The following is a 23656-nucleotide window of genomic DNA, read 5'->3' on the forward strand; positions in this document are numbered from 1 at the left end:
ATGGATGGAAAGGAGGTAATTTTCGTTTTACTTCCCTTCTTGTTTTATTTTTAAATAGGTTAAGCTTATTCATCTTAAGTATTCACTGCTCCCTGACTGTGATCTCAGTCTTAAATATCCATTTCACTAACAGTTTCTATTGATTTATTTTTTGAGTCATACAATTCAAAATTTGTAGGTAAACATCAAGACCTGTGTTTAAAAGTTCTTCAGTGTTTGCATATCTTAATTTCTTTGAATATTGTAATTTTCTGAGTGGTGATGAAGAAAGAAAATCTCTTAGGTTTGGGTGATGAACAATTAATAAGGTTTGGGTGATGAACAGTTATTAATAGCAAACAATTAATAGTCCAAAAAATCTAGATATTTTGCATCCACACAGCAGAGTATAGCTGTACCAGCCCTTCCTGAACCAGAGGCCTGACCATCTACCCACTCCTCTGGCTTCTGCTGACCAGTCTTTCTGGCCAAGGAAATGGACAAGAAATAACTAGGGGCCACCTTCCTTGTCTTCTCATTATAGGTTACTAGTATTGGAATCTACTGCTCCATCAGGAGACCTCACCCGCCCACACCACATTGCATCAGTTGTTCCCAACCGCTACCCTCGCTGGTTCACTCTAAGCCACATTGAGTCCCAGCAGTGTGAGCTGGCATCCACCATGCTAACTGCAGCCAAAGGTACTGTACTGTCCTGAGGCCTCATAATTGTTTCATTCGTTTGCCTGTTTATTTTTTTTTAAGTCTTGTTTTCTATGAAATTGTCAGTAGTGGTGTTAATGTCAGATAGGTTGAAGGGATCTTTTTCTTTAGATGTTAGCTTTTAAGGCAAAACAGGTGGCATTTTCCTCATTTACCTGCATCATTAACTTGCTGCCAGCAGAGCTCAGGTTAGTTACCATGCCAAGAAAATATAAATGGTTGAAATTCAGAAGCAGATTTAAAAAGTTGGGTTACATTTTTTTCTTCCTGAAATATTCACCAAAAATACATAAGAAGGAACTAGGAGAGCTGTTTGCTGTCTCACGTTGGTTCTGGTTCATCTGTGCTTTGAGTCATTGAGGGCGTGTCTCGGTGTATCTTTTTCTGTGGAGCCGAGATTCACAGACATTGCAGTAATTATGGGAGCCCTAGTTGTGTGCCATCTGGGAACATGTTAGGTAAATAACTTGTGCTTTATGTTTTGTTTTGTTTCTTTTTTTCCTCTTTGTGTGTGTGTATGGTTGTATGGTTTTTGTTTGTTTGTTTGTTTGTCTTGCTTTGCTTTGATTTGGTTTGGTTTGGTTTTCCCTTGTTCATTGCAGGCGATGTTCGGAGGCTGGAAACAGTATTAGAATCCATCCAGAAAAACATTCACTCCTCATCACACATCTTCAAGCTTGCCCAAGATGCATTTAAAATAGCAACTCTCATGGACAGTTTGCCAGACATCACTCTTTTGAAAGTGTCTCTGGAGCTGGGCCTGCAGGTACATGACTGGTAGTCTTTCCCGGGACATCAAAGACTGCTAAATAAAGGCACCTCTTAGGGTTGTTTTTGTTTGATTGGATTTTTGAGTGCAGGTAAATGACTCTTTGGAGTACAAATCTGTTAGACTTCAGGAGAGAACTGTATTTCAGAGACGTGGTCACTCCCAGCTGAACCAGACTGCTATGTAAGGTGCAGGGACTGTACATTTAGAAGCCTAATTTGTGTCTTTCAATTAAGAGAATCATTTTCTGAATTGCAGCCTTAACGATACTGTTTCTCCTTTGAATGAAAGGAGAAGAATTATTGCTAACAAGAGACTTAAGTAAAGCTAGCATGTATAATGAAGATTCAGTTGTTAGGGATAAATTTTTAGAGGAAGTAAAAATTTTTATTGATGTTTGCATTTTCATAATAGGTGGGCAGTTCTAGCTCCTTTTAATAACTCTGAGAAAAATAGGTAAAGGAGGAGTGATCGGGCCAGAGTCCAGTTTAGATTTCAGCAGAACAGAGTACCAAGAACGTTTTGAGTTGGTCAAGCAGATAGATGTTTGCTTCCTTATAGTTTCTGAACAGATCACTGTATAAACCAGGAACTAAAAATTTGTTTCTATTTTTCTCATGGAATCTCTATTAACATTTGCTTTCTTCCCATTAAAAAGCAGTGAACAAAATTGTTATACCTCAGTTACCTAAAGTATGGGGAGTATAATCCCCTGATTGGATAATTAATCTGGTTTTTTAGTTGTGGATTCTCCCTTACTAATAATGTCTAAATAATAAGATCACAGGAAAATGTACCTACCACTGTAACAGAGTACTGTACAAGCAAAAGGTATAGAAGATTGCTTTTAAGCTATACAATGATGGTTCAGCAGTTTTGTTTTGTTTTTTTAATTCTTGTTATTTGGCTAATTTTTGTCACCATTTGCCTCATCTTAAAGATGTGATGCAGAAAGAACCATTAGCATGAGCTTTCTCGTTATTTGGAATTCTTGGTAAATAGGATGTTCATGAGAGCTTATTCCTTGCCTCATGCTTTCTAGAACCTAAGAAGGAATCTCACAGGCGCTTTGTGAGTATTTCTGGAACCTAGGAAGGAATCCAAGAGGGCCTTTGGGGATATTATGTCCCTGGATATTTGTGTGCATGTGTGGTTTTTGTTTTTTTGTGTGTTTTTTTTGATGGAGTCTCACTCTGTCACCAGGCTGGAGTGTAGGGGTGCAATCTCAGCTCACTGCAACCTCTGCCTCCTGGGTTCAAGCAATTCTTCTACCTCAGCCTCCTGAGTAGCTGGGACTACAGGCACGCACCACCACACCTGGCTAATTTTTGCATTTTTAGTAGAGACGTGGTTTCATCATATTGGCCAGGCTGGTCTCGAACTCCTGACCTTGTGATCTGCCCACCGTGGCCTCCCAAATTGCTGGGATTATAGGCGTGAGCCACCGCACCCGGCCATCCCTGGATATTTTGAATCTTAAAGAATGGAGGAAGTACAAAGAGGTGGATATGTGTATTTAAGGACTTCTTATTAGAAAGTGAAAAACAAAATCAGATCACTAATGATATCAAGGATGATTTTTTCCCCCCATAAACCTGGAGTTACCTTCATGGTCACCAGAAAGGAGCAACCAGAGATTAAAGGAATAACTAAAATGATTATTCTAAAATACATCTTTCACCACTGAGAGTTCCTGGTTAGAATGGATTCACAGGAGCCTCAGAAATTGAACTATGGAATGTTAAATATGGGGAGGGAAAAAGGGCATGGGCTATGTTTAATGCTCCAGTCCAGCCCTCTGATTTTGCAGATGAGGGATAGAGTAAATGGTTCAGATACCAAATCTGGTCAGTGGGCCCACCAGGAGGAGAATGTGGGCCTCTTGCCAGGAGGAGAATGTGGCTGTGGCAAGGCCACTTGGGGTAGCCATGGACAAATCCAAATTCATATGTAGAGCTTTGCTCTAAATTATACTTTCATCTTCCTGGTGGTAGACAGTAGGTATGCCTTATATGCCTTATAGTTTATACCCTTTTTTTTCATTGACTGAGGATAATTTTCCAAAACATTTTGTTATCCTGCTTTTATAGGTTATGCGAATGACACTGTCAACCTTAAATTGGCGACGGCGGGAGATGGTGAGGTGGCTGGTAACATGTGCTACTGAAGTCGGTAGGTAAACTCTGGAACAGAAGCTTTCCCAGGTGCCTCATGGTAGGATTTAACTTGTCAGTTACAGACACGTGAACATATTCACTCTTTTACTTTGACTTCTCCAAGGCTCCTCTAGCCGTCTACAAGGGCTCCCTTTTCCCCGACCCCCTACCCCTAACCTTCAGTTATATATACTTGTATTATTCAACTTTGAACTGATCACATTTGTGAAGCTCCAGCCTCTTATTTAAAATGGTATAAGTCAGTGAGTAAACTGTTTTTATTCAGTTAATATATATAAAGTTACCTAGTTGTACTGTTTTTCTTCTTTATCATCTGAAGGCATACCTCATGGTATCCAGCAGAGAAATGGTGACCACTGGGTGTGGTTTAGGTGATCTTCCAGATGTGTGAGCAATTGTAGCTAGCCATAAGAAGATTCCCTGGCTGTCCATAAGCTGCCATTTTGTGAGGCCCTTCAGCTAACTATTTTCCCGCTACAGCAGTAGATCAGTTCAGAAGAAAACTGTACATTCCCAGCAAGAATGCCAACAGAAACAAATGGTTGCTATTTATTTATTTATTTACTTATTTATTTATTTTTGAGACAGAATCTCGCTCTGTTGCCCAGGCTGAAGTGCAGTGGCACAATTTCGGCTCACTGCAAGCTCCATCTCCTGGGTTCATGACATTCTCCTGCCTCAGCCTCCCGAGTAGCTGGGACTACAGACGCCCGCCACCACGCCCGGATAATTTTTTGTATTTTTAGTAGAGATGGAGTTTCACCATGTTAGCCAAGATGGTCTTGATCTCCTGACCTCGTGATCCGCCCACCTCAGCCTCCCAAAGTGCTGGGATTACAGGCGTGAGCCACCGCACCCGGCGGTTGCTATTTAAAATAAATATTGGTTAAACGTTCTTTTTTCTTATTTGCATCAGAAAGGGATATACACTTCATGCTGAGAAAATACTACCATCCAAGTGTTTAGATATGACACAGCATATACTATAAAATTATTATTTTTCTTTCACTAATGTATAATGGTTTTGTATTTTGGAAAAGGGACATTGGTCTCAATACAAAGATTATCTTTACATTATTAAAGTCATGCTTTAGTGAAGCAATACAAAGATAATACTAATTTAAGAACTGCCACATAACTTCTCTACCCCTGCCCCGAGATATAAACCTGATTTCTCTCTGAGACATAGTACCTTCTCTTCAAGTCATTCACTTTTAGGATTTTCCTACAAGTGAGGCATATTGGGTCTGTGAATGTAAAGTGATTAAAGACATGATCAGCCATTTACAACGTTTAATTCATCTGTAGGTCTGCTTCTATTGACTTTGTTCTCTTGATTATGGGCCACATTTTCCAGCTTCTTTGTGTGTTTTAAAATTTTGTATTATGTGTACTTTTACCTTACACACAAGCACACAAGCCATGTAAAGTCCCTGTTTTGGTGAGGGTTGCAATTTTTGAGCCTCAGATTCTGACAGGAAGCCCCAGTGAACTAGAACTCATTAGCAAAAAGCCATTGTCTGAAATGGCAAGCAGCACAGTACAAATACCAGCTACCAAGAGGATTGGTTCTTTATTATAGCAAGTTCATGTTCCTTTCAGCATTTCAATGAATAACAATTCATAATGACCTTATTTTTAAAGGTTTTTCCCAGGCATATTACCTTACAGGGTTTTCTAGTCTAGCTCATGTCCTGTGATGGCTAACAATGTAAACACTGGTTATAAAAGTCAAAATAAGGCAGGACCTCTGGCCAGCCTCCTTGTCAGTAATAGAGCCTGTTTGTGTTCCTTGCAGGGGTTTATGCCCTGGACAGCATCATGCAGACCTGGTTTACACTCTTTACTCCCACCGAGGCCACAAGTATAGTTGCAACTACCGTGATGTCCAACAGCACCATCGTCCGCCTCCACCTGGACTGCCACCAGCAGGAAAAGCTGGCCAGCAGCGCCCGGACACTTGCACTGCAGTGTGCCATGAAGGATCCACAGAACTGTGCCCTCTCTGCGCTAACCCTTTGTGAAAAGGATCACATAGCTTTCGAGACGGCATACCAAATTGTTCTCGACGCTGCTACGACCGGCATGAGCTATACACAGCTCTTTACAATAGCACGGTACATGGAGCACCGCGGGTACCCCATGAGGGCCTACAAGCTGGCCACCCTGGCCATGACCCATCTCAACCTGAGCTACAATCAGGACACACACCCTGCCATTAATGACGTTTTGTGGGCCTGTGCGCTTAGCCACTCCCTTGGTAAAAACGAGCTTGCAGCTATAATACCTCTGGTGGTCAAGAGTGTCAAGTGTGCAACGGTACTGTCAGACATTTTGCGCAGATGCACTCTGACCACTCCTGGCATGGTGGGACTACATGGGAGGAGGAACTCTGGTAAGCTGATGTCACTGGACAAAGCCCCCTTGAGGCAACTCTTGGATGCCACGATTGGGGCCTACATCAACACAACGCACTCACGGCTCACACACATCAGTCCTCGGCACTATAGTGAGTTTATAGAGTTCCTCAGCAAAGCCCGAGAGACCTTCTTAATGGCGCATGATGGACACATTCAGTTTACACAGTTTATTGACAACCTGAAACAAATCTACAAAGGCAAAAAGAAACTGATGATGTTGGTTCGGGAGAGGTTTGGTTGATAGATCTTGTATGAATGGGGTGGGGGGTGGGGATGGGAGGGATGGTTTGTTTTTACTTGAGCCTGCCTTTGTACCCTTTTTAACTTAAAGAACAGAGCCACACCGGTATTATATGTGTATAGTTATATTGCGTTTGCAGACTAAATTGTCATGTTGTGAAAGTTTGTGTGTTTTTTATTTTTTCCCTATTTCTTTCCTTCCTTTATTTTATTATTTTTTTTAATTCTTTTTTTTTTTTTCTGGTTTTGTATGAGAGAGAGGTTAAAAAGGTTTGGTTTACACTGAGTATATGTTGTCAAGTGGCAAAAGTCCACATAGCTCTCCTGTTTTCTGTATACGTTCACAGCCTCAAAAAAAATAATTGAAATGGCTTTAAAAACCAAACAAAACACCTCCATCCTGTGATAAGTACCTCGAATGGATTCAGCTTTACTCCTTTGTAACTCATCTTTACATTTTCAGCATATTTAAACAAACCAACAAAATGAAATACTAATAGTAAAAAGGCTGACCCATGTGGCTTTGCAGTGCTGTTCGTCCAGAAGCATGGCACACGATGCTTGTGCATGTGGAAACTTAGCGACTGTCAACATACATTCTCAGGGATTTATCCAAAAAAATTAAAAAAAGAATGAGAGCATTTATTGTACTGTATATATATTATAGTATATGTCTGAATATTGAAAATATAACATTAACTAATTTATAAAAAATATTCTATGTAATGCAAAATACTTGAAGCTGCAGTAGCTTGGTTTTAAACAAAAACAAAAAAAAAAAACTGAGAGAAAACCTATCAGAAGGACTAAAAGTACGCCTTGCTTCAGGGTTGGCTCAGGTGGTGAACTTCATGCTGGGCATCTATGCAGAGCCACCTTTTGGATTGCATGGTTGGACTGAGATCTATTGGGAGAAATTATATATGTATATATATTTATACAATTTATGTATACATATATATATGTATACACACAGACACACACACACACACCACCAACAACCACTACACCACACATGCTTGTAACAGGCACTAGAATAAAGAGGGACAACAAAATACACAGCCAGAGCAGCAAGCCTTAGCATTAAGAATATACAATATGCCGGAATTGGGGTTCGTGCCTCCTAGCTTAGAAAACTTAAAAGAAATATCCTTTTGACACAAAACGCAAAATGTTTTCCAAAACAATTGACATAATGATACATTACGCCTTTGCAGTGAGCTAATAATAAGCTAACCTTTGTGCACAAATAACATTATATATATTATATATCTATTCTGCATAGGTATTTTGACTTTGTGCAGGACAGAAAGTTGTGTAGGTATGACTGTTCTACTTTTCAGTTTTCTTTTTTTTAATATATTTTATTTTCTCTAGAAATTACTCAAACAAAAGCAGCCTTCTATCTTGCCTTGTCTTAATGCTTTAAAATAACCAAACTGGAGATCTAACTACCAAACTGTTCATTATATTATTAAATACCAACTTTGGTTACAGTATAGTGTCTTTACTTTAGCTGATGGTTCTGTAACCTTGTGCTTTTTAAAGCAATTTTTATGTTTTGGTGCAAAAGTTGTCCAGTGTCTCTTGTTCCCTTCATTAGAGAACATGCTTAGAGGTATGTTTGTAGGTATTTTTGTTTAGAAGAACTATTTCATGCGCTCCATTTTATTTATTATAATAGGTAAAAAGAAAAAAAAAAAAGGTTGTACTTCATCACCCATGTAAACATGCTCATGAAGTTGAAAGTAATTAAGATTTGATACACTGATATCAATTTATTTATGTAACTAAATCACTGTTTTATAAACTTGTTAATGATCAACAATTTTTGTTTTGATTAAAATTAGTTTTTTGAAAGTTGATTCTGCCTCCTTTATGGTATATCTCTTATTGCACCTGAATTTGGGTAGTACTACATCTCCAAGTGTCTATGCTATACTGACTCATCCAATAAACATTTATATGCTATTTTCCAGGCACTGTGCTAGGCCCTGGAAATGTAATGGTGAGCAAAATCAGACCCTGGACCTCACTGTCTGCTTAATGGAGAAGGCAGACATAAATCAAATAATCACAAAGATAAAATATGAAGCAGAATAGTCTGTTTTCTGTCTGAACCCTTGGTCATTCCTCTAATAAGCTATAATTTAGGATGCTCAGTACTTGATATATTTAATAAAGGCTGAGTTTGTGAGAGATTTTCTTGTGTGTGTGGTTTAAAAGGAAGTTACAATATAAAGGGCAAATGTTATATACACACCATAGGCACTTGTGTCCAGTATTTCCATCAAGGATCTGTACCCAAAATGATGCAAATAGTTTTTGTGTGTATATGCTTAAAAACAACATCACATAAGTTACCGTCTTAGCCATTTTTAAGTGTACAGTTCAGCAGTGTTAAAAATATTTACAAAGTTGTAAAACAGATCTCTAGAATTTCCTCATCTTGCAGAACTAAACTCTACCTACCCATTACATGACTGCCCTTTTTCTCCTCCCTCCAGCCCCTGGTAGCCACAGCACTCTGCTTTCTACTGTTATGATACCATCTGTGATATTTTAGGCACCTCATGTAAGTGGAATCACATAGTATTTGTCTTTTTGCAATGTTTATTTCACTTTTGTCCCACAGGCTCATCCATGTTGTAGTATGTGAGGGGATGTCCTTTTTTATGGCTGCATGGTTTCTCGTTCATTGTGTGTCTATATCACATCTAGTTTATTCATCCATCAGTGGACATTTGGATTCCTCCCACTTCTGGCTCTTGTGAATAATGCTGCTGTGAACTTGAGTGTGGAAATACCTCTTTGAGACCCTGCTTTCAATTCTTGTTGCTGTGTATCCAGAAGTGGGATTGACAAATACTTCTTTTAAATCTATCATTTTCAGAATACTTAGTCCTTTGAAATGTTCTAAGTTTTTATTTGACATCTAGTCTTAACAGTGGATTCTAAATGTCAAGAGGTTAAGTCGATAGGTGGAAGTTAAAGTAAATGAATCCATAGTGACATTTAAAATCCCATTAATGCTAAGTAGAAATAAAAATAAAAACCATAAAGTGATTTGAAGGTTGATTCTTTTTTGTAAGTTTATTCTTACTTTTTTGAAAGCTGACATTGCCTAAGGGCAAATACAGTTTATGTGGGTCTACTAAAACGCTGGGACACTTCATAATGAAGTAGACTGCAATACAGTTCGGAAAGATGGCATCAAAGGAAGAAGAAAGGTGACTTCTAATAGTTAAGACTTTGAGATGTTCCCTGATGGAAATTGTTCTGTGTTAATTGGCCATTTTTGCAGAGAGATCTTAGAACTATCATGAGCTTTTAGAATACACTTGGAGACCAAGGATGACATACACATGATCTTGGATGACTTGCCCACCCCCGTTTTAGCCAACGTTTCTGACCCACCATGCCTTCAACTCCATTTTTACGACTATGGTCAAGTAGACAAAACTGATTTGATTTGTATGTACATGTTTTCTTACCTTCCAATGGGCTGGTGCTAGAAAGACTTCTGAGACTGTTAAAACTGGAACAGCAGAAATGAGAAATAGAAGTGACAAGCTTGGATAATTCAAAGGCAAGATAATGTGTTCCTAATTGGGGCCTGGACTGGAATTCTGCATTTCTTGGCTCTTGATTTGTGATTTCATTTGAGAGTAGGGGCTATACTTTCAGGGAGAAAATGAATGTTTCATAACTTTCAAATATTAATAAGCTGAATAAAACTTGACTGAAGTCACTATAGTCACAATATTACAGTAGTACAATGTAGCGGCAAAGGAGAACTGAACTTTTTCTAAATTGCTGAAAAAGTTGTTAAATTGCAGCTGGTTCAGAAATTAAAGGTCAGTGAGAAGATGGGAAAATGTAGGAAAAAAATTAAGTAACCTGATTTTAATTTTAATTTTAATTTTAATAAATGTGTGACTGAGGTAAAATTTTTATTTAATTCTTATTTAATTTTATTTTATGTTCCAGGATACATGTGCAGGATGTGCAGGTTTGTTACATAGGTAAACGTGTGCCATGGTGGTTTGCTGTACCCATCAACTTGTCATCTAGCTATTAAGCCCTGGATGCATTAGCTATTTGTCCTGCTCTCCCTATCCCCAGCACCCACTTCCCCCGACAGGCCCCAGTGTGTGGTGTTCTCTGACTGAGGTAAAATTTAAGAACTATTAACACCAGTTGGTAACTGGACTAGTTCAATCTAGCTTGAGCAAAAGAAGAAATGTATTGGATTCTTCAGTGAACGTTTTTCTGTGAGCCTATCCTGCAATAGGCATGGTTCTAACGCTAAAAAGACAATGAAGAAAGCAAAATGTCCTCTTATGGATCAAAATTTTAGTGAGAGGGACACATATAAAAATGTATTAGAAGTATTAACTGGTGATATGTGTTGTAGAGAAAGGCAGGGGGAAGGGGTGTGATTTGAGGTGGAATGATTCTGGAAGACCTTGCTGATGTGACGTCCCCACAGATGCCTAAGGGAAGTGAGGGAGCTGGTCCTGTACGTGCCTGGGCAGATGTATGTTTGAGGCAGAAGGAACAGGAAGTGCTAAGACCCCAAGGAGGACGTGTGAAAATGTGCCAGCCTAGTCAGAACAGCCAGCAAAGGGACTAGCTGGGGCAGAATGGGGTGGGAGGTGGTGAGGTGGGTGGAGAGAGAGGAGGCTGGGCTGAAGAGCAGGAGCGTTCAGCTCCTAGCTTGTAGGTCATGGCAAAGATTTTTTTTCTGTGGGTTTTTGTTTTATTTTTATTTTTATTTTTTTTAGACATAGTTTCGCTCTTGTTGGCCAGGCTAGAGTGCGACCTTCCTCATCCTCCTGAGTAGCTGGGATTACAGGTGCCCGCCACCACGCCTAGCTAAGTTTTTTGTATTTTCAGTAGAGATGGGTTTCACCATGTTGGCCAGACTGGTCTCAAACCCCTGACCTCAGGCAGTCTGCCCGCCATGGCCTTCCAAAGTGCTGGGATTACAGGCATGAGCCACAGTGCCCAGCCTGGGTTTTTTGTTTTTTTGTTTTAAGGATCTACAGTAGAGAAAGGAATCATATGATCTGACTTTTAAGTGAGATGAGAAGACGTTCGCTGGCTGCTGTGTGGTTAGCACAGCCAGGGAGAAGCCGAGAGACAAGAGGCTATTAACAGTAATCCAGGCAAAAAACGATGGTGCTTGGCCCCAGTGGGGTCAATGAGGATGGTGACAAGAGTCTGCATCTCATGGAAAGCTGAGTCATTTCCTGACACGAGCATTAGCATGTGAGAAAGAGATGCATCGAAAATGACCCTGGAATTTAAACTTGAGCACCTGGAAGGAAGAAGTGGCCATTAACTGGAATGGAGAAGGTTTTGGGAGCAAACGTTTTGGAGGAAGACCAGGAGTTCAGTAGTGAACATTCTGAATTTGAGATACCTGTAAGATACCCATGTGGAGATGTCAAATAGGAGTTACTTCAGAATAAAGCTCAGGGCTAGATATAAACATTTGGGAGTCTGGTTTTAAAATGTATATAAAACCATGAGACAAGGTGTGAGTGAAGAGATTTGATAGAAAATTGAGAGTCCTGGAAATACTCATTTCCTCCATTGAATTCTTACTGATGTAAACCTTTGCTAGTCCTTCCTGATTTTCCTGGCCTTTAAATGCTGGCTCGTTCTAGCACTCGGTCCACTGAGCCCTTCTTCTTTGTTCTCTGCATATTGACTTTATTCTCATAAAATAGTTTCTCCACAGATAGAAAACAAGCCTCTCATCCTCCCATCTCATGGCTTCTCCATCAGAGAAGGACTGTCTCGTCTGAGTTCTAGTTTGGAAAATCCCAGAGAAGACTCCATCACGGCTTAGCCCCAGACATAAAGGGGAGGGTCAGAGAGCAAAGATATGGCCAAGCAGAGAGCCCCTACTTGCTGAGATGTGGGATTCCAGAGAAGAGAGATTTATTTTCAGCTGTGCAATCGTCATTTTGTGTCCTCTGTGCCAGGAACAATAACAACCTACTGATGGGCAGCCTTACAAATATAACTGCCTTGTGAATATTTTGAACTTCTACTCTGTGCTGTCATTTGGCAAGAATTTCATATTTTTTACATTTTGGAGATCTTGGTTGCTTAAAAGTTAGGAGTCAATAGTCCCTCTTCCTCTCTATTTTTCTTTTTTTTCTTTTCCCAACTTTTTATTCTGAAGTTTTCAAGCACACAGAAAGGTTGAAAGGGCAGCAAAATGAAAAGCATTACTTTCTAAATATCTTCATAAACTGTAACACTTGAAGTGCGTTACGGCGATTTACGTTCATAGGTCTGGTGACACCAGACCCCCTCTGTGTAAAAGGTTGGGCTGTGATGGGGTGAATTGCTGCTGCACAGGGAACCCAGTTTTAAAATAGGCAAGGAAGAAAACAGCCTCTTTCCTCTTCCCTTTGCACTCAGAGCCAAACTAGAAACACTTCCTACTCAAGGCAGAAGCATGAAGGAAAAAAAAAATGATGCTTTTTGAAAGAAATTGCCCTATTTCACTGTGTGTATTCACATTCGGAAAAAAATAATTGGCTCCTCTGATAAATTCTAACTTGAAGGATGCAGGTCCTTCAAACATAGGCATGTACAAAAGAATTTTGCTTTTCCTCCAAGGATGGTTTTTAAATCGGCTGCTGCCTTGTAAATATGTTCCTTTAAGTAACACAAAAGGTGGAAGAGATGAAATGTCCTTCAGAGTGGTTTGAACATTGGTTCCATTTTAGAATAGTGCACTATGCACATCCACAGACACTGAAAGGCTGTTAGGCACCAGTGCTAGCATTATAGTGGACCTGTAATATGGTTTTGGTTATCACCATAATAACCATCATCATAATAGTTATGGCAACCACATTTTACACTTACTATGTGCCAGACCCTGTTTCTATGTATTTTATATAGATTAACTCGTTTGCTCTTCACAGCAATCCTAGGAGGCAGGTATTTATTTTCCTTATTTTACCAACAAAGGAACTAAGAAACTGAGACACAAGTTGCCAGAATCACACAGCTAATAAGTGGCATATTCAAACCCAAGAAACTGGCTCCAAATCACACTCATAAGTGATCATGCTCTACTGCTTCTTATGGACTAATTATTGTGTTTTTGAGCACTTACTATGCTCTTAGTGCCATAGAGGATCCAAAGAAATACAAGACATAGCTCTGACCTTCAAAAAGATTGCCAAAATGAATTTTAAAACGGGCAAAGCAACAAGGTGGTTGGAACTCTTGAAGAACTATCTGAATTTTTGCATTTTTGATCAACAGAACAACATGATGTGATCAATTGGATATCCTCACCTGAATCAAGGAAACCCAATTTTATGTACTGTATGTCTGTATATAGGTGTTCGCTTGTCTGTATGTCTGTATATAGGTGTTTGAAATCAAATAGAAGCTTAATAGCTCACCTCATGGTGCCAAGATAGGCAGTCCAGAGCACATCCACATTTTCCATCTCTGGGTCCAAGTTGACTAATCCAGATGCTGTCATCTGCATCCCAGCCACTGGTTAGCAGCAGATAATGGAAGGGAGTTTTTCATGTAACAAAATACATTTTAATCTCCTTAATATTTGAGTCACCTAGTATAGCAGTGTTTATCAGAGCATGGTTCATGGACTACCTATGTTAACTAATTCCTGGACCCAACCCCAGACTTAGTGATTTTTGACACTTAGTAGGGGATGCAGGAATCTGTATAAGGAAGCACAGTTTTAAAACTCATTTTTATTTTGTCCTCACATCCAATATTCCCACGAGTTACATAAAGGGTTGATTATGCAATAAGATGGACTGGAAAAAGTAGGCTTGGAGGCTGGGCTCTGGGCAAAGCCAGATCTCAGCCCCCAACGTCAAATCCTGCTTCTTCTCTGCCAGCAATCCTTCACAGGAGCGCTTCTCCCTTTGTGATTCCCTCATGCCAGGCAGAGAAGCAGCATTTGCCATCATGGGCAGGGAGTGCTGCTGCACTGAAATGCTGCATGTAACAATGAGGGAATACCTAGAGGCTGGATGCTGACGGAGCTTCCTCTTCGTAACAACCATGGGTAGAAACCAAATAACATTCTGCGAAAGAGTTCTCTTGGAACAAACTTTTAGACGGGTGGCTTCCTCTGGCAATCAATACATTATCCCATATACACAGCACCTAAAAAGAACAAATGGGAATATATTGGAGAAGACACTGTAACCTTGTGAGACACGAGCCTTCCTAAAATCATAGTAAGTAAGCAGCCCAAATTGTTTCAGATGGCTCTCAGAGCTGGAAATGCACTTGCATCCACTTTTAAACCATTCAATTGTTCCTGATGATCAAATGCCTTTTTGTCCTTTACACGTCATACCTCAAACCCTCAGGTTCCCTCACTGGTGGTGAGACAAAGCCACTGAGCTTCCATATTGGGAAGCAGCACATTTAATTTGTGGATGAAATTCCCCAAATCAATTTTGATTGCTGTCATTCTAGGAGATTTGGGGGACTCAGAACCGACGATGATGTGTGAAAAACATTTCCATAAACTGCTAGGCAGAGAATTCACGCTCAAGGTCATCTTGCCCTTCAGGTCCCACTGGGTTTTCATGAGTATCCTGCCAGTGGTTCAGGTGAAATTGAAGTGGGGGTGCTGCATTTCTCTCTATCTCAATGACCTTCTCAAGTGCCTCTTTCTCTGATCAGTTTGTCTGGCAGCCCCGAAATTCCACCACATGCTTTATAAAGGCAATGTCTTTGAGCAGTGGTTTGTTCCTTCCGAGGCCTTTCTGGTGGGCCTTGGTCTTGCTGTTCACCAGGACCTAGGTAGAGAAAGTGGCCTCCTGTAAAGATGGCTTCCTTGACCTATAAGGGGGTCCCATCCTGATAAACCCATTGTAAGTTGAAAATACCATAATTTAAAAATGCATTTTATTTTTTTATTTGTACAAATTTATAGAGTACATGATAAACTGTGTTACATGTATATAATGTGTAAGGATCAAGTCAGGGTATTTAAGGCCTGTCACCCTAGTACAAAACAATTTTGTTTCATATAGTCACCCTACTCTTCTATCAAATATTGAATGTATTCCTTCTAACTGACGGTTTGCACCTTTTTACCCACTTTTCCTCTCCCATCCCCCACACTCACCCTTGCTAGTCTCTGTTATCTCTCTCTCCACTCTCTACCTTCATGTGATCAGATGTTTTAGGTCCCACATATATGTGAGAAGAACATGCGATATTTGTCTTTTTGTGCCTGGCCTATTTCACTTAAGATACTGCCTCCCAGTTCCAGCTATGTTGCTGCAAATGGCATGATTTCATTGTTTTTTTTTTTTTATGGCTGAATAGTATTTCATCATGTACCATATTTTTCTCATCTGTTCTTTTGTTGATGAACACTAAGGTTGATCCATATATTTGCTATTATGAATAACACTGCAATACACATATGAGTGCGTGTATTCATTTGATATATTGACTTCTTTTCCTTTGGGTAGATTACCAATAGTGGGATTGCTGGATCAAATGGTAATTCTACTTTGAGTTTTTAAAGAAATGTCCAAACACTACTGTTTTCCATAGTGGCTATACTAGTTTACATTCTCACCAACAGTGTCTAAGAGTTGCCCTTTGCATCTTCACCAACATCTATTATACTTTGTCATTTTAATAATAACAGTTCTGACTAGGGTAAGATGATAGCTCATTGTGGTTTTGATTTGCATTTCTCTGATGATTAGTGATGTTGAGCATTTTTTACATATACCTAGTGGTCATTGGTATGTCTTCTTTTGAGAAATGTCTATTCATATCCTTTGCCCACTTTTAATGGGATTATTTGATTCATTTTATTTTTCTGTTTAGTTGCTTGAGTTCCTGGTTTATTCTGGATATTAGTTCCCTTTTGGATACATAGTTTGCAAATATTTTCTGCCATTCAGCAGGTTGTCTTTTCAGTCTGTTGATTGTTTCTTTGCTGTACAGAAGCTTTTTAGTTTAATATAGTTTCATTTGTGTGATTTTGTTTTTGTTGCCTGTGCTTTTGAGGTCTCAGTCATAAATTCTTTGCCTAGACCAATGTCCAGGAAAGTTTTTTGTAGGTTTTCTTCAGTGCTTTTATAGTTTTGGGTCTTATGTTTAAGTCTTTAATCCATTTTGGTTGATTTTTATATGTGGTGAGAGACAGCAGTCCAGTTTAATTCTTCTGCATGTGATCATACAATTGTCCCAGCACCACTTGTTGAAGAGGGTGTAGTATAATTTGAAGTCAGGTAACATGATGCTTCCAGCTTTGTTCTTTTTGCTCAGGATCGCTTTGGCTATTTGGGCCCTTTTTAAGTTCCGTATGAATTTTGGGATTGTTTTATCTAATTTTGTGAAGAATAATGTTGGTATTTTGATAGATTTTGATTGTGTTGTTTCATGTGGCCTCGACCACGAAACCATTTTTCCCTCCTAGTTCTCCAGGCCTGTGATGAGGGGAGCTTCCATGAAGATCTTTGGAATGCCCTGGAGACATTGTCTCCATTGTTTCAGCTACTAACATTCAATTCCTTGTTCTTATGCAAATGTCTGCAGCTGGCTTGAATTTCTCGCCAGAAAATGAGTTTTCCTTTTCTACCACATGGTTAGGCTGCAAATTTTCCAAACTTTTATGTTCTGCTTCCCTTTTAAACATAAGTTGCAATTTTGGATTATCTCTTTGTGAACGTATATGACTGTATGCTTTTAGAAAAAGCCGGGTCACATCTTTAATATTTTGCTGCTTAGAAATTTTTTCTACCAGATACCCTAAGTCATCTCTGTCTAGTTCAAAGTTCCACAGATCTCTAGAGCAGGGGCAAAATGCCACCAGTCTCTTTGCTAAAGTATAACAAGAGTACCTTTGCTCCAGTTCCCAATAAGTTTCGCATCTCCATCGGAGACCACCTCAGCCTGGAATTCACTGTCCCTATCACTATCACTATTTTTGGTCAAAACCATTCTACAAGTCTCTAGGAAGTTCCAAGCTTTCCCACATCTTCCTGTCTTCTCCTGAGCCCTGCAAACTGTTCCATCCTCTCCCCGTTACCCAGTTCCAAAGCCACTTCCACATTGTCAGGTTATCTTTGTAGCAGTACCCCACTATCCTGGTACCAATTTTCTGTATTTGTCCATTTTCATGCTGCTAAAAAGAACTATGTGAAACTGGGTAAACAAAGTAACTTAATTGACTCATAGTTCTGCATGGCTGAGGAGGCCTCAGGAAACTTACAATAATGGCAGAAGGTGAAGAGAAAGAGAAGCAAGCACCTTCTTACATGGTGGCAGGAGACAGAGTGAGGAGGAAACTGCCGCAGACTTTAAACCAACTCACTATCATGGTAACAGCATGTGGGAAACCACTCCCGTGATTCAGTCATCTCCCACCAGGTCCCTCCTTCAACACATGAGGATTACGATTTGAGATGAGATTGGGTGGGGACACAGAGCCAAACCATATTACTGCTTGAATGCAGTAAAGAACCTGACAAACCCTCAGATGCTGCTACTTTTTTTTTTTTTTTTTTTTTAAGGAGACACTTTAAATATCCACCTTTCACGATTACCCAGTCAGTTGGTGCTTCTGGTTGTGGTAACTTCAAGAGGAGAAAGGCTCTATACCTATTGGTCAGGGAGTAAATATAACCACTCAACAATAAGTTACTGAAACAAATAATCTGTTTCATCTTTGTTCTGCAGTTAAAGCTATGACAACCAGGTGCTATAGTGCATGCCTATATCCCAGGACTTTGGGAGGCTGAGGTGATAGGATTGCATGAGGCCAGGAGTTCAAGACCGGCCTGGGCAACATAGTGACACCCTGTCCCTACAGGCATGGTGGTGTGTGCCTGTAGTCCTGGCTACTTGGGAGGCTGAAGTGAAAGGATGACTAGAACACAGGAGTTCAAGGGGGCAGCGAGCTATGATCGTGCCACTGCATTCCAGCCTGGGCAATGGAGTGACCCAATCTCTAAAAATAAATAAATAAAAGCTGTGGAAGAGACTGTAATGATTGTGAAGCATCTAAGCCTTATAAAGAGATTGTATGATGTGATAGAAATGCTTTATTCTACCCAGAGCAGGATCTGGATTTCTGAATGATTATGTAAAACCATGGTGAGGTGGGCACGTGGCTTTACCAACGTCATAGGCTTTTCAATTACTCCTTAGTCCTCTGAGGCTTTCCTCCCTCAACATGGCTGTGTTATGGGGTCTGACCTCACAAATGCTGTTGAATTTTTAGGGCTCTTCCTTCTCCTTTTGCAATCCATGAAAGCCACAACCCTACAATAAGTAAAGAAGGAAATCAAGAAACAGAAACTCTCACTCCATCATCATATTCCACATTCCAGAGGGCACAACTACCCCTCCTTTGTCTGAATCTGTGGCAACGGGGTACATCAGTGGGTGGTAGGATCTTCTCTGGCCCCTGCATGATACCAGCAAGTGGAAGAGATGGGAGGTCGAATGAGGAGTACACATAAATCATCCTTAAAGACCATAGTGTGTTGAACAGGATGGGAAAGACTCCAAATGCTACACAGCCTTGTAAGTGTTGATTTCTGTGAAGGAAAAAATAACTCACCCACATACACAATTCTGATTCCAGAGAGAATTTCTACTGGTCTGAAACCCAGGCTGGCCTGTCCCATAGGAATTGCTTGCAAAAGCCTTGTCCAGGGAGAACAAACCTCACTGCAAGATAAGTAATAATAATAATAAAAAAAATCATCAGCACAGGATCTACACAAACGTGTTACAAAAAAAAAAAAAAAAAAAAAAAAGATAAAAATCAGGCACCAGAAAAATGTGGCTGCCAAGCACATAAAAATCATGACCCTATTTTCAAAAATGAATGAATTTTTAAAATGTTACACATTAACCTAGGATCTCAAAGCAGAGACATAAAAGCTCAGGGAAAAAGAGCTCAGTCATTATTATTATCATTATTATTTTTATTAATCTCCTTTTGTTAATTCACAAACACAACTTAAATTGTGTCCATTATGGTTCAGAGTATGTTTATTAGGTTGGTGCAAAAGTAATTGCTGTTTTTGCCATTAAAAGTAACGGCAAAAACCATTACTTTTTAGTATGTATTAACTCATCAATCCTTACAACAGCCCTATTCAGTAGATGTCTCATTTTACTCATTTTAAAGATGAAGTATCAAAAATCAAATAACTTGACCAGGGTTGCATTCTGGTAACCTGGACTTCAGAGCTTTCACTTTTAGCTACCATATTACATTACCAAGAAGCTGGGAGAGCCAGGTGGGAGGATACAGAGAAATGAAGGCCACATTGAAATAAGCACACAAGGGAATAAACACTGATGAAAATAAAAGAAGGACATGAAGGAAAGGCTTGGAAAGCAAGTGAAATGACTTGGAAATGAAGAAGAGTTTGACAAGAAATGTGAAAATAATAGCTGGGATGTCACTTCACTGAGATCCATAAATAGTATCCCTGTAGAAAAGAATGAAGCAACTAAAAGAGAATACTGAAAGATATTACTCAAGAATATTAGCAGAAACAAATGAAGATTTGAATTTGTACTATGAAGACATGCCATGTCCCAAGAAAAATGGGCATGCTAAGAATCAAATCATAATACAGTAACAAAAATTCAAAAATAAATAATCTTATGAGCATCTTAACAAAGAGGAAAAATTGTGTATACAGAGAATAATATCAGGTTGATATTAAATGTCTCCACAGCAATAATCAACACTTTTCTAAATCATGTAAAGAAAATGTGAGGAATCTAAGAATTTTATACCCAGTAAACATGTTGGTCACATATAAAAGCAGGAGACAAGCATTTTCAAATATGCAAGACCAGCAACTCTGTCAACCACTTTTTGAAGAAACTACAGAAAGGCAAATTTTAGTTGACTAAGAGATCAGTGGAGAACCTTTGCCAAAGGAATGGTGGTGACCATCGAACCCATTCAACTGCAGGACTAAGAATTAAAACACCTGTGGAAATTATGGTTGTAATACAGCATGTAAGTGTCATATGCTCTTTCAATGTAGAAGTTATAAATTTCACCACAATGTGAGGTTCTAGAGGGTTAAGGAAAGGCAAACACATTAATTTCCAAGTATTTTAGAGCTGGAGGTCAAATGATATTTTTAAAGCAGGTAAATGACAATAGTATAAATATATTTAATTGTAAATAATTAGATAGAGCTATTGAATAGTTTCCAAGATATCTTAAGTGAAGAAAAAGCAAGTCAGAACAATGTGTACAGTATGCTTCCATTTATGTAGTGGGGATGATGATAGACATATGCTTATAGATGCATAGGTTATCTTCGAAAGAATATAAAGGAAATTGTTAATAATGACAAGAAATGACAAGAAATTGTTTCTTTAAGGAGAAGATCTGCTTGGTTAAGATACAGGGGTAGAAGAGAGACTTAACTTTCCACTTTTACCTTTAGAATTTTATAGCATGAGCTTACATGAACTAATTAATAAATTATTTTTAAGCCAGGCTTTGATATATCTTTAAGAGCCTCAGGTTCACAACACTTTTTTCTTTAACAATTTTTCTGGGTCACTCTATTTCCTGCCTTTTCTGGCTTATTAACTTGACTCTGAGCTCCCTCTGCTAGTCTCCAGATTATCATCTTGCGCCTGCCTGAAGAAACGCACACCATTTTTTTCTTAACATAGGACCTTTAAGGCCCTGGTGAGAATCACCTTTTGTTGGAAGATACCTTCTCTAGTTCTCCTCTGTACCCCAGCTCAGCGCCTCTTCTATAGCTTCTTACTAGGTACCCTTTGCCTTGATACGAAAACCTCTCCTCTCTGGCCTCTGAGATGAATGTGCATGACTCAAGGGAGAGAAGCTTGTCATCAAGAAGGTTGGCGGAAAAGTTGAGGACCACAAAGAGGTTTAATAAAAGTGGCTGTCTTTTTTCTCTGCAGAAAACTTGCAACCCACTGAGGTAGGAACGGTATGCACAAAAGACTGGTGATGTCAGCAGTGCCCTCTTTCTTTATTATGGAATCCAAGAGCTCAATAGAAGCCTCAGACCGACACAGAAGAGTTGCGGGGTGTGAATTGTTCCAAACCACTGCACTTCTATGTGTCTTGCAGAACTGTGGACTTTGCAAATGGGCTGGATGGAGCAGCTGCCACCAAGCGAGGTCAAATGCTGCTGATCACTGTGGATGCTTAGTCTCCTCTCATGTTTGTGAATGCTTCTGGCAAGAAGTGCCCCCCCCCCCAACCTCAGACTCCCTTCTTCTGTTAGGTTGCACAGTTCCTTGGATGGAGCACTTGGCTTCCTCCTGAAGGCACCTGGTGAAACTGTTTTCCCCACTGGAAGCCTCGTTCTTGAAGTCTGAAACCAAAAATTGCCCTTGGCATGAGGTTGCCAGACTGAGCCAGCTACCTGTCCAACAGGTCTCCTCTGGGTCTTCCACACTGGAGTCTTCTGGTCCTCTCCTCACTTACACCCTTGCTATCTGACCCCCACTGTCCCTGGGATCTACCAAGTGCCGAGCACCGTGCAAAGTGCATCACTTTTCCGACCTTTCACTGGGGCCTACTGATGCCAGACACTGCATTAGGAAGTTTATAAGTGAAGTTTCACAACAGCCTTTTGAGGTTGGTGTTTGAGGTTTAAAGAACTTTCAGACATATACAGGCCTATTTCTACCTGACTCCAAATCTCCAATTTTTTCAACTGGGTCAGCATCTTATTCTATCTCCACAGTAATCCTGTGAGGTACTTATTATTATCGATATTTCTAGCACCGACATCACTAAGCATGGTACTATTCTTGAATCTTAAGTGGGCTGACTGAATTGAAAATCAGGAGCTGAGGTTTTAACCATACACCTGTATATTTTTTTTCTCCCCTTTCTCTGCCTCATTTCAAAAACAGGCAAATGCTGAAGACACAATAGAAGACAGAAGGATTAGCAGAGCCTGTGGACTGAATGTGGTGGCACACTGCTTCCTCTTTTGCCCTCTAAGATCTGAGGAGTAAGGAGTGTCCTGAGGCCTTTGGCATAGAATTTTGACTTGGTAATGGGAATCTTTGGGAATAAATAAGATTAACGAAAAGGTTGAAGCTAAGATAAATTAAGTAGGGCCACGTTCTTTCTCCCATCTCTACGACATTTACTTATTTATTTATTTTACCATTTCACAACAATGAAATTTAGTCTTTATAGATGCAAATGGCCATGTGGGATGTGGAAAATCCTTAAAGGACTGGGACTACCCAGGTCTCTTGTTGCTTGTTTGAAAGTGTCCCACCTTCTAGCCCTGTTTCTGATGTCCTGTGCTGTAGCCTCCACAGGCTTCTCAAGCCTCCCATTAATTGCAGAGCCAGTCATAACCAGCAAAAAGAGGTGTATAATAAATATCTCAAGTTATACCACTGTAAGGCTCAGTATCACTGCCTGGGTGTTGGAACCAAGACTTGAATTTTAGAATTGTTACTGAGCCTGAGTCCTCACACTGGACCCTGGGAGTTTTATTGCTATTCCTAAATTCTTATCACGTTCGCCTGATTCACAGCCTCTTTCCTTTTCAGGGGCAAGACCCTGGCATGTTCTTTTGAGTTGCCCTTTTAGGAAATGGGAGGGTTATAATTAACATATACTCAATCACAAGGATATACAGGAGCTTGTGGCAGGAGTTATCCCGTGTCATCTTCAAGAGTCTTAGAAATTATCAGAGAATAACTATGTAACTTACTCAAGGTCACACAAGTCCAGATCTGCCTGTTGCCAGAGCTCTGTGCTTTCTCCCACAACACACAGATAACCTCAGTTGTGCTCTTCTTGGAAAAACAGCTCTAAACATTACATTCAAAGCTTACTTTGTAGGCACAGGTACCCATCAGGGTTCAGCCAGCCATGTTAGTTTTTAAAAACAGTTTTATTCAGAAATAATTTACAGACCATATAATTTGTCCATTTAGAATATACAATACAATGGTTTTAAATATGTTTTGCAGAGTTGTGCAACCATCACCATAATCTTATTTCAGAACATCTTCATCACTCCAAAAATAAATCTTCAAATCGTTAACAGTCACTCTCCATTTCTCCCCATCCTCTGCCCTAGGTAACCACTGGTTTACATTCTGTCTCTACAGATTTGCTTATTCTGGACATTTCATGTCAATGGAATCAAATGTGGTCTTTTGTACTGGCTTCTTTCACTTAGCGATATGTTTTCAAAGTTCACCCATGTTGTAGAATGCATTAGTATGTTATTCCATTTTATTCCTGAGTAATATTCCATTGTGTGGATATACCACAATTTGTTTATCTATTCATC

The 23656-nt window shown here is 39.6% G+C and overlaps 1 protein-coding gene across 1 annotated transcript in view; it reads left to right on the forward strand.

Annotated features, from left to right (window-relative positions):
• The window catches only part of ZSWIM6 (zinc finger SWIM-type containing 6), a 215330-nt gene extending 207417 nt beyond the window's left edge, over positions 1–7913 (forward strand). Inside the window, exons 11-14 of the mRNA XM_028849453.2 lie at positions 524–681; positions 1305–1468; positions 3562–3643; positions 5447–7913. Coding sequence (XP_028705286.2) covers positions 524–681; positions 1305–1468; positions 3562–3643; positions 5447–6309 — 1267 coding nt within the window. The 3' untranslated portion in view covers positions 6310–7913. The remainder of the gene's footprint in view (positions 1–523; positions 682–1304; positions 1469–3561; positions 3644–5446) is intronic.
• Positions 7914–23656: the final 15743 nt, after the last annotated feature.

This window comes from Macaca mulatta, chromosome 6 (assembly GCF_049350105.2).
Source record: "Macaca mulatta isolate MMU2019108-1 chromosome 6, T2T-MMU8v2.0, whole genome shotgun sequence".
NCBI lineage: Eukaryota > Metazoa > Chordata > Mammalia > Primates > Cercopithecidae > Macaca > Macaca mulatta.